A 12,424-nucleotide genomic window follows, 5' to 3' on the forward strand; every position below is an offset into this window, starting at 1 on the left:
GATATAGAAATGGACTACAAAAAAAAAGCATTGCAGAACACAGGCTTTGCCATTATTGGTTATTTGTTTGAATCCATATTTAAGCTTTTGTGCATTTTGACGCTACGAACCACTATGAAGTTATTAGGTTGGCAACTGAAAGAGGTCATGGTAATCTTTGATGCATATTATATGATGTTACGACTACATCACCCCCAAACCTTACCTTACCCATATGTCACAGACTGTGATATAAATGAATTTTAGATTTCTGTTGACGAGGACACATAGGTTAGTAATTCCTATGCCCAGTGTGCAGACATTCACGTTTTAGTGGCATCATGCATTTTCTTTTTCCAGCTGCCAGAAACTATATAATGACTAATCTGGCTCAGAAAATTTGAACACAGCTGCAGCGATCCCAGTATTTATAGACGGTGCAGAGGGCTGTAGCACTCTTGGTAATAAGTCTGCTTTACCTGCATCAGCTGTACCTTCTGACTCCCTGTCAGTGTAGTCAGGAATACTGAAATCTGAAGACGTTTCATTATCGTTGAGGCTCTCTGAGGTTCCCTGACCAGAACCACTCTCTTCATCTGTGTTTCCTAAAGTCCACGTTGTAGAGTCTTTTGTGGTCGATTTTTCTTCAAAACGATCATCATTTTCAAAAGGGAACGGAGAAGAATGTTGTTTCCCATACAGTGTGTCTGAGGCCAGAGTTAATTTCAGGTCATAATTTTCATTCAGTGTTGGATCTAATGTAGCAAGTGCTTTACTTGTAGCCATCTTTGCATAGGAACGTGTAATTAACTCAGATGTAACATTTTGTCTGCTTTGGTCCCTTGTGGTGGTGGCTGTCTGCCTTGCCTTCTCCTGTTCTAATTCAAGCGTTGGACTAGAAGCATTGCTTACAAACTGGTCATCCTCAGTAACTGGGGGTGTCAATTCAATATCAGGACTGACAGTGGCAGACAAAACTGAATGGGGATATGAGGGAGTAGCCAAAGAGATTAGCGTTATTGGGCTCTTACAGTTGGCTGTGGCAGCTGTGATAGAAATGTGCGTATCACTAACAGAATCAACAGACAAGTGGAGCTCAGAAACAGGAAAAACAGGTGCAGGCACATCGCTGGAAAACACCTCATTTTTACCCAAGCTACTGATTGAACTCACTGTGCCTAAATATTTTGTGGGTAATACTGATACATCCTCAATAGATAATACAGGGGTAGACACTATTGGCAGCTCATGGAGCAAAGAGCCAGGGGTACTATAATGTTGCCACACAGTTTGATAAGAGGTTGGCTGACGGTGTATAATGCTATCAGAAAGAGCAAACCAAACAGAACCATCTGCACTGGTCACACCAGCTGCATTTTGAGCTGGATCTTCTATTAAAACACGACAGCTTGACACACATTTGCAAGGTGCAGGTGGCACACTGCCAATGGTGGGTGGAGAGGTAGCGTGCAGCGTTGATGCCTGATATTTCACATCTGGTACAACTGTAGAATACATCTGACTGAAGACACCTGTAGAGGCATCATGCAGAAATGCTTCACTGTCTTTAAGACCTCTATCAGACACATGAGGAACTGTATCACTGGATAATGTTGAGACAGGATCTAGCACTGCTTTGCTATTGAGAGTGAAAATGGGAGCTTGCAGCAATTCTTCAGTGCTTAATGTAACAGATGTCCCCTGAAGTAACAGTTCAATGCTGGTGCTAAAAACAGTTTGAAGAGAAAGCATAGGCTGAAGTGCTAAAGTGGCTGGACCTGCAGAAGCATCATTAGGTGAGCTATCAGAGAAGTTAGCAGTGCTGTCAGCAAGTGCATCAGTAGCGGCGACATGGCCCATGAGAGAGGCTGTATCACTAGAATAGGGAAGCAGTGTGTCTTGTAATAAAAAAGGTGTACTGCTGTAGTGCGATGGGTTAATTTGATTCCTGCTGTCAGTGTGAAGAACACGAGTAGAGTCAGGGGTGGTCAGTTTTAGAATAGAAGTGAAGACGGGAACTTGAAGCAGTGTCACACCCTTACTAGCATGGGGGAGTTGAGAAAACATATCCCCTGTTAATACAGATTCTGCATACACCAAAGCATGGTTAGTTTGACCCACTATTTGACTTTCACTAGAACCCACAGCAGAAGAAACAAGCAACTCCCTATCAGTGAAGGTAGGAGTAGCCACAGTCAGAGTAACATCACTGGATAAAGGAACAGACTTAAGAGGTGAATCAAAACTTGAAAACATAGCGGTTTTGTGTTCAGAAGCACTGGTGAAAGATTTAGTAACTTGAAGAAATCTCCAGTCAGAGTCAGAAAATAATAGTGAAGTGCCAGGTGAATCAGGTAAAGTTTGAAGGGGTCGAGTATCACTAGATAAGGTTAAGGTAGGCATAAGTAGTGTATCAGCCTTGGTCATAGATGTTGCATGAGACAGTACACTGTCACTGGAACCGATTTTACTTTTACTGAAAGTCTCAGTCTTACTGTCAAACACAGAGGTCTCAGTTAAAGCAAGGGTAGCCTGAGCAGATGACATGCTGGAGGAGAAAGTGAGGGTAGGCTGAAGAAACAGATCACCATCAGACAACATCAGTGTAGCATGCAGGGGCACCCTATCAGCTTCAGGTGTGGCTTGCTGAAACACATCTCTCTGAGAAAAGCCAATACTAGTAAGAAACAAGTCAACAGTGGGAGCAGTGTGGCTTTCAGACAACACATCTCTAGAGGAAGGAAGGGTGGGCTGAAGTAACAAATCAACACTGGGAAATACAGGAGTAACATGCAGGGAACTTGGATAATCAGAAGCAACGGGGGTAGCTTGATTCAACATCTGGGTATCAATCAATGCTGGGTCAGAGTGGAGGAAAATGTCACTAAGAAGGGAGCCAGAGGTAGTTTGAAGTGATATCTCACCATTAAACACCGGTTGAGTTGTCTGTGAGAGAACATCGCTGCCAGCAGAAGTAGATGGCTGTTGGACACCTGGCCCCGAACTTGTAGAATACAGCAATACCTCAGAGGTAGGACTGAGTGAACTTTTAGGAAATGAAGTACCCTGAAAAACCATCTCACCACTGGTGTAAGGAGTGCTTACATGACGTGTATCTTCATCCCTTGTAGGACTATAATAAATCTCACCACCAGAGGGCACATCAGAACTAACAGGAGGAGCTGTTTTGGGTGAAATCTCATAGCTGGCAGAATTTGCAACATCTTCAGGATAAATAGCAGTAACAACAGTGTTGTTTAAGTTTACTGGAAACATTCCGACAGCATCATGAGTTGAAGGGGTTTCTATATCTTCTGATACTTCCATGACATATGGCATTGCATTTGCATCTGGGCTGGTCGTTGTAAACTTGGGCGGACTAATGGCTGTTGCTTGGGGTCCTGTTTCGGTGTCTGTAAAAATGTCATCTTCATGTTGGAAGGATGTAGAGGTATCATAACCTTCAAGCATTTCCCCTGGTTCAGTGAAGGTGATATCCTGCTCAGCAGCTGATGTTACAGTTTTGGTCTGAGGGTAAAACACAGCAAGCCTGTCAGTTGCTGAAGTCTCACTGGCCAAAGAGTATGTTTCTTCGGTTTCAGGTGTATTTTTTGTATTCACTTCCACATAGCTTTCAACAGAATAGTCTTTGGTGACAGCATTGTTGGATCTTGTTTTCTTCTCGCTTTCATGTGCTACAGTGGTAGGCCTTACTGTTTCTGTTTTCTCACTGACCACATTTGTCACCTGTAGAAAGGAAGAGAAAATAAATCTGTTTTAATTTTGATACAATTGTGCAAAGCTTTTCCATACATCTCATTAAATACACAACAGATGGATGGTTGTCTTGACTTGGACAATAGTCATCGTACAAACCACTGCACAATTTGGCACCATTAGAACTGAGCAAATAGACTGAACTACTGTATTACCTCCAAAGAGGTTGGTTCAACCAGGGCTGACGGTCAGATCAGTCTCAAATTAACAATGCTTGTGCCAACCTGGATTAATATCATGCAACTGACAAAAATAAGTAAATTAAGTACATAATTGAAGACTGCAAATAAACTACAGAAGTATTAAATCACAGAAGACCAGAACATGAAATGCTTGATCTTGAATAAACAATTTAATTTGTCTTTGGTAAGCACGTTATTTTTTACCTCAGATTCATCAGTTGCATCTTCAGTGTCACTAAAATCAATAACGGGGTCAATCTCTGAAAAATTATTAAAAAAAAAATAAACTTTATAAAAATGGATTTGAGCTTACAGCAGAACAGAAATCCAGGTAGGAGTTGCCTACCTATTTGCATAAAATCAAAGAAAGTAAAATATTACAGTATGTTGTCTTTTAAATCTTGATTCTGGGGTTTTCCATGGTGGATAGAATCTAATTAATTATGGTGTCCTTATACAAGGATATTATAACAGATACCTTCCCTGAAATATATATTGACTGTAAATACATACTAATGTGTATATTTGGTACTTTTTTAGTACAAAAGTTATTACAAAAATGTATATTATTTTTATAAATGTAGTATAAACAACAACATTCTTACAACATTCTTACAACTGCACTGAGGTAATATTAATTCTAGCAAGTAGATTCTATGACCTATGTTATCTATTTCTTTATAACACTATTCAATCAATTAAACTAGACACACCATTGCATTAGAAAAAGTATCAAAATCTATAAGCCAATAATAAAAACAAAAATACTGACTGCATGTCAACATATACAAGATAAATAATGTGAGTATAATATCAGTAGGGGATTTGTAGTAAATATTGCAAATATAATGCATGTCACTTAAGATGGTACAGTGTTTTTTTTTTTTTTTCAATTGAAAATATAATGAATTGATCTTACCTTATGGTGTGGTGTGACTATACTAGAGAAAATGGTGTTAAGATTCCCCAGGTTCTTAGTAGAACTACTGATGGTGAGCCATTGAAGAAAATGATTAAATATTTAACATCCTAACTTTAGAAAGAATAACTGGTGAAGAAGAACGTAGCAGTTTACATACAAAGACTCACATGGGCACATAATGTATATTACACCCAGGCACGCACAATTACAGTCTATGTGCTATATATCATCACTGTGTGCAGTGGGGTTGCAATATATATATATATATTATAGTGTTGTAGTCAAAAGTTGATATACCCCAATGGAAATTTATAATTTCTAGAAATGTATTGAAAACAAATAATTTTAGGAAAAATCATTTGTATAAAATGTTTTGCGTTTGTGGATGAGGAAAAAAAATACAATAAATAGAGATGTACAGTTATTTCAACTTCAATTTCAATTTCAACTATTGTTTCTATTATCAAGAAGTACAAGACTCAAGTAGTGTCACAACGCTCCCTCAGTCTGGAAGAAAGAAGGTTCTTTCACCAAGAACAAGTAGAAGAATTGCGAGGAAGGTTAATAACAATCCGAGATTGACTGCCAAAGATATTCAAAGTGAATTGGTTGCAAGTGGGACTGGGGGGTCCATTTCAATCATAGGCTGAGTATAGCATGGTGAAGGACTCAATGGTCACAGGACAAGGAAAAAGCCACTCTTAGGAAAACATCACAAGGACAATCTCTTAAAGTTTGTAAAACGGCATCTGACTGATGGATATGAGTTCTGGTCAAAGGTTTTGTGGAGTGATGAAACAAAAATCGAGCTATCTGGTCATGCTGATAGTCGTCTGGTGAGGTGTACAAAGAAAAGAACACCATACCTACTGTCAAGCATGGAGGTGGTAATATCCTTTTGTGGGGCTGTTTTTCCGCTAATGGCACAGGGAATTTAGTTCCAATACATGGTAAAATGGATTCCATAGCATACCAAAAGACATTGGCCAATCACCTGAAACCCTCTACTACAACTTGGTTTAACGCGCAACTGGACGTTCCAACACAATAACGATCCAAAGCACATATCAAAATCTACTTCAGAATGGTTAAAGAAGAATAAAATCAAGGTTCTGGAATGGCCCGGTCAAAGTCTAAGACGAGTTGAAGGAGGCTGTGCACAAGAGAAGTCCTTGGAATTTAAATGAACTGAAACAATTATGCGTTGAAGAATGGTCAAAAATCACTTAAGAATCATGGCAAAAGCTCATTGACAAACATCCTAATAGTTTAAAAGATGTTATTATTGCTAAAGGTGCCTCAACTAGCTATTAATGTAATTTTCCTTGTCAGGGTATGAATAGTTTTGAATGAGCATTTTTGGAGTTTTGTAAATGTTTTTCCTCACCCACAAAAATAAATAATTGATAAATCAATTATATCAGGATGTTTCAGACTACGAATCCTTCTTTATATATAGGTCCTGCAATAAGAACAACACACGATCCTCATATAAGCTTTATAATGTCATTCAAATGCCCTTATTAATGTTTATTCTAACACTATCTGAAAGACTTCAAATTCAATGACAAAAAAGTATTACTGCATATGCAGATCAAATACATGTCCATTGGCTTTGAGCAAGAAAATAGGTAGTAACAGTTTTTCGAAATTCAAGCGATTCAAGAAAAAGGAAGACTGTATATACACCATAATACATTCAATAGACATTTTCAGTATAATGTCATTTTAAAAATCCTTGAATGTGAAAAATAAAACCCAACAAAATGTACAGAATAGAGACGCACGTTGTTATTTCTCCACAGAATAATGGACAATGGACAAAGACAAGTCTTGAAACCTTATGTCCTAAAGATCTTTTTGTCAGTAAATAAGGTGAAAACCACATATTACTAAATAAATACCACTGATATTCTGAACACATTTTAAATGTAAAAGTAGTATTACTGATTACCTGACAAATATGCATGCAACACAAACATGGTGCCTAGCTGAAAATCAAATATCAAGAATCAAGGGGAACCCCACCACCATTCATTAAGAATATATTTATTTCTAAAAATCATATGCAGTTTGAAATTGAAATGACACTTCTAATATACTCTTAAGCCTACAAATCCTGCATATATTTTTAGAACATAAACAGACACCCTGATTAGACAGAAACTGGTTTGCAAAGGAATAATGGGGATGGATTGCAATCCTGCAGCTTTTTCTTTCTATCTCAAAAAGTAATAAAATAAAATTAATAAAAACGCGGCATGATACTGTCAAGCTTACCAGGATCATCCAAAGGCATATCAACTATCAGCTGATCACTGTGTCTCCCGTATAGTCCATTTGAACACACAGCAACCACCTGGACTACATAACTTGCATTGTCCGTCAAATCATTTATAATAGCACCCTAAAAAAAAAAAAGTCCATGAAATTTAGTAATATAGAGTAGTTTCAGATTATACAGAAAATAAGAAAACAATTAACATTTAGTGGCTGATATAAGGATACGTACAAAGTGATTTGCAGCTGCAAAACGTACCTATATTGTGGCCAAAATCTGCGTTTTGCATCCGCAAACCACGCTTAGCTGTCATAAAGTGGGATTTTAGAGGCCAATAAAAATGCGGCGTATGTAAAGAATTGGTTTTAGCTGCCGTTCTGCACCAACTATCAAATTAACACTTTGCCATCATTAATCCATTTAAATAACATTGAACTGTCACTGAACATTAAATGAGATGTAAGGATTTTGCTTTGCAGTTGGGCAATTGCTGACCCTCCAAAAACTTTGCACCTCTTACAAGGAGCTGTATAAAACCACTTCAGAGACCTGTCATTGGCTCAGGATGGCTTCTGTGGTACACTTACTGATCTGGTGACACTTGTTGAGGACAGTCTGGAAAACCTTCAGAGGAGAAGGGCAAGATGGAAAAGACCCCTCATATTCAAACTCTGGGTCACTTTATTTGGGATGCCAGAGGATGCACTGGTAAGGTGTTATCGTCTCACTCCGCTGGTCATCCTAGACCTAATAGTTGAATTTCATCTTTTCAACACCTGGTTGACTGCCCTCCTGGTAACACCGACAGCATTGACTCTCTCCACTATAGACGACCATATGCTCTCTTTAGTAGCATAACTGATACTGGCTGAGGCTTTTCTGAATATCTCAATTTCATGCTGAGTGACCTCAGCTATAAGGACTCTCAGCTCCTCCTCAGAAAACTTTTCTTTTCTTTTCCCATGAGCCAAGAGGACTTTGCAGTCCTTCCTCTGACATAATTTTTGTTTGACTTGATTTCCGTGCTCCACAAATGTCATACAGTGCCTGCTGCTCTGTGTACTCCTAACTCACCTCATCTCTGGGCTGTAAGTGTGACTGCCAAATAGCCTGATGCACAGGCGGTGCTCATTGTGACCCTCATTATTGCAATTGTTTCCTTACATCAGCCCCTTAAGGGACTATTTACAAAACTTCATCCATAACTATAGAAACACATATAATTATTTGACAAACATTTCTACTAGAAGACACAGAATGTGTGTCACAGAACTGTACACATTCATTTTACTATAACTACATATTTACAAACCTTAAACCTTTTTATTATTAAATGCGGACAATCCTTCTCAGAAAACAAGATGCAATTTCCAATCTTCTAAAAATGTGTTTGATTGAACTCTCCCTTTGCAACTGTGCACACTTTAGTTAAACTAAAATCACTTTATCATGTAGTCTCAGAAGCCATATGTTACAAAACTAGACTTTCCTTCTTTTATTCTGCAAAGCGAAAAGACCATCACATTACCATATCCTGGTCTCCATCAGTCAGGTGTTCATGCTTGGTTTGGTCTTCTCCTTCAAGTCTCTGATAAAACACTGCATATCTTTCAATGAATGAATCATACACAGCCCGTGGCCTCTCCCACATCACCAGAATACTTGTGTAATTCTTTGGATCAGCCTGGACATTTTGTGGTTCTGAGCTGCAAACTTAAGGTAGATGAAGAAAATTATTAATGTTTTTTTTTTTTTTTTTTTTTATTACATTATCCGGCAAATAAATGATTATTTCCCTGTGTGATAAAAACACTGCAGGAATACAGAAAACAACATGGGTCTAAATACTACACCATTTACTCTAATTTAACAATAATCCCGTTGATGTTTCCCTTATTAACTTCATTAAATACAATAAAAATATACAGTGGACAGGGAGGATCAAACAGATGCTGATCTGAGTTTTCTGGTGGCTGTAGAAGAGCCTTACAACAGATCCCCTATACTGTATGTAGTATTTTATTATTGCATACTGTAGTTGTATACAGTCTGCTTGGTCCAGAGGTTTTACAGATATTTCCAAGCCAGACTGCAGTAAACAACTGCTCCTCGCCCCCAGGGCTTAACTTTGCATAACAGTTCAAAGCACTCATATGGCAAATTATTAAGACATGACATATTAGAAGAGGGTTCTTGATTAGTCTTTCCAAATATTTGAAAAGCTATAACTTAAGCATGTGAACCATTCAAGATAACTACTAAGGAATAACTAGTAACTATATATTTTTTTTTTAAATTGCGTAATGAAAAATACAGCCTGTTAGTCTAGTTTGCATGTAAAAGTGAGATAAGGTTAAGTTAATTTGTATGCAAGGAATATTTATCACAATGTTATGTTAGGTGCTAAACATGCAACTGCTGTAATGTTATTGAAAGAGGACAGTGCAGATGTTTGTGTAAAGGGAGGAGTTAGCTCCCACTTATTTGCTCCCGGTCATTTCCAGTGTGAACCATTTGAATTTTGTTGCTTTGCTGCCACACTGTCAGTAAGTTTATGGGACCAAGTATTTCTTTCTTCATGGCTTGCTCGCCAGTAGCTTCTGATGAATGCCACCAATTTTTTGTAATCCCTTATGGACATTATGTACTGTTTTTGAAGCCCAGCTTTGGCAAGATTATGAAAACAGCAAGAATGTCAGATCTTATTGAAGGATTATAACAATTTGATAGGCCTGCCACTTCACTGGCTTCAATATCATTGACCCAATGTAATTTACCAATTTGCTCCAGTGAGTACACTAGGTGGTGTTTTTGGAGGTGCCAAGTATGTAATTAAAAAGCAGGTGGATTTTAAGGCATTTTCGATGTATTTTTGTAGTGAAGTATAGGACATTATTAAAGTCCTCATACATCATTCTATGATTTCTTTGTTTTAGTGTGTGTGTTTTTAGTTTTCTTTTCATGAATGTTAGGTTGCATCTTTTTCCTGACTTGTCTGTTATTATTTAAAACTAGTCAGGTGTAGGACATGTTTTATTATAATGGGGGGGGGGGGGAGCACATGGAGTCCCCATTTTCTTCAATTTCTCTATCTCCTTTTTGTTTCTGTTTTTATCTTTTAGCGGATTGATATTTCATTATCAATATTTTTTGTGGTGAGGCTCCAGCAGTGGTGATATTGTGAAATTATTCAACAGATGCAACATGTGATTGACCAATCAGAGAGCAGCATCGTCTGCTTGCCATTTTATAACAATAATATTATTACATTCTTTGCTGGATGAATGGTTTAGATTAAACCTGTTACTCTACTTACTAGATGTATGAATCTCCTCCTTCCCAGTGTATGAGGAGAATACTTGTCCTGTGTACTGGTATTGCAGTTCTCTAAAGTTGTTCAGCAAATAATCCATCAGCATAGCATAGCCAGCTTGCTGCATGGTAAGAACCTCGCAGAACATCTCCAGCTAAAACAAAAACATAAAAAAAACATTTTTAAATAGTCAAACCAGGCAGTATGTCTGCTAATATTCTGTATGTGGCATCGCTGGTTTGGGTTTGAAAGGGGGGAGAAAAATCTAACACCACACACTTGTATAACATAACACAACAGCCCAAGTAGCATAATCTAAGGGGTAGGTCATATCTGATTGAATAGCTTGTAAACATAACGCTGTATGGAAATGAAAAATTTAATACAATGTGTCAGTGAAGGGGTTAGTTTATACTGGACCCCACCTGTAATGGAAATTTATTGAGAGTATCATAGAATAGAATTTGTAAACATCCTGTCTGAAAGCAAGTGGTATGTATCAGTAACAAGGTAACTGTGGCACTGAAATGGCTTATATTCATTGGACAGCAACTAAAATGGAAATGTATTGAGAGAATCATAGAATACAACTGTGTACCAACTATAAAGACACTATGTCAAAGCATGTGGTCTGTATCATTAATGTGTTTAGAGGTTAAAGCAATGCAGCAGTGAAAGGGTTAACTTTTAATGGACAACACTGGTAATGGAACTCCAATGGAAATAAGAAAATCAAAGAGTTGTGTACCAAACACTAAGACAGTTGCTCAAAGTGTACTGTGTCTATGCAGCTGTAACTTCAAAAGTAACATGACCAAAATGTGACAACCATATTAAGCCAGAGGTCAATGCCATGGTTGCCGTCACACTAATCATGCTGGGTTCATATAACCCTGAAAATATGAAGTCACTATCTGAAAAGGCTTCTGACATATGAGGCTTTGACACTACTGGGTGGGCATCTTTTGAAATAAACTATCAGAAGGGTTCACTTTTCTTGTCTGAGACCCACGATCAAACATGACCTAGGAAATGACAATATGAAGCCCATACCTCAAAGCGTTAAGCCTTTATCATCTGAAAACCAAAATATCACATGACCCCAATATGGCGGCTATCTTAAGCAACAAGTCATAGTGAAATTACTGAGATTTTGCTCAGTGAGTTTTTATAAATGGTTTATGAGATATTAGCAGCACACTAAGGGCCTGATTTTCCCTATGGGCAAACTGCCCATCTAATTCATTTCCTATGGAGTGGGCAGTTTGCCCACAGTTTGCACACAGGGGAAAATACAACCCTAAGTATGTTGGCAGTGGGTAACTATCAAAAAGATGAGAAGCACACAGAAACTGGGGAAAAAGCAATGTCTGCTTTGAACGTTACAGTTAAACAGGCTACATGTATAAAGTGCTCTAAATGGAATCTCTCCTCATGTTCTTGTAATGGGGGCTGGAGAGTGCTAGATCTAGTGCTATGTGCAGGTAACCATATTGACCTATACTGTTTTGTATTTTACTGCTGGGATTTACTGTTGGATTGCAATTGGTTTTGGACGTGTTGTCTTAACCCTGGATAAGGAGTCTTCTACAGGCCTGAGAGGCCTATAGGTATCAAAACTCATAACGTTGGCTGGCTGTGTTGCTTATTAATCTTTGTTTAGAAAACATATTTTAGTTCTTTAGAGTATACAATTAGGGCTTAGTTTTTATTTCCCAAATCTCTACCTCCCTTTAAATGTTAATTAGTAATTGTTAAGCTGTCTCTGCATCCTAATGAAGGGAAAACTATTAATTAAAGACTGGGTTTAAGATTTTTTTTATATATTTTTTTTGTTACAAATGAAGAATATTTTAAATGATGGACCTGCTATCAGTGTACACTCCGTGCTGGGCAGTGTATGCTGATAAGAAAATCTATCAGAACAACTCTGTTGAACGAGTGAAAATAACAAAAGTACACCGATAAAC

General features: G+C 37.9%; 1 protein-coding gene across 2 annotated transcripts in view; it reads right to left on the reverse strand.

The window, feature by feature from the left end:
* Positions 1-12,424, reverse strand: part of LOC121318325 (receptor-type tyrosine-protein phosphatase zeta-like) — a 64,808-nt gene that overhangs the window by 16,848 nt on the left and 35,536 nt on the right. For both annotated transcript variants that reach the window (XM_041254852.1, XM_041254853.1), the window contains exons 9-13: positions 10,458-10,608; positions 8,670-8,854; positions 7,141-7,267; positions 4,143-4,198; positions 459-3,726 (exon numbers count right to left, since the gene is read on the reverse strand). In XM_041254852.1, coding sequence (XP_041110786.1) covers positions 459-3,726; positions 4,143-4,198; positions 7,141-7,267; positions 8,670-8,854; positions 10,458-10,608 — 3,787 coding nt within the window. The remainder of the gene's footprint in view (positions 1-458; positions 3,727-4,142; positions 4,199-7,140; positions 7,268-8,669; positions 8,855-10,457; positions 10,609-12,424) is intronic.

Source organism: Polyodon spathula, chromosome 7 (genome assembly GCF_017654505.1).
Source record: "Polyodon spathula isolate WHYD16114869_AA chromosome 7, ASM1765450v1, whole genome shotgun sequence".
Taxonomy (NCBI): domain Eukaryota; kingdom Metazoa; phylum Chordata; class Actinopteri; order Acipenseriformes; family Polyodontidae; genus Polyodon; species Polyodon spathula.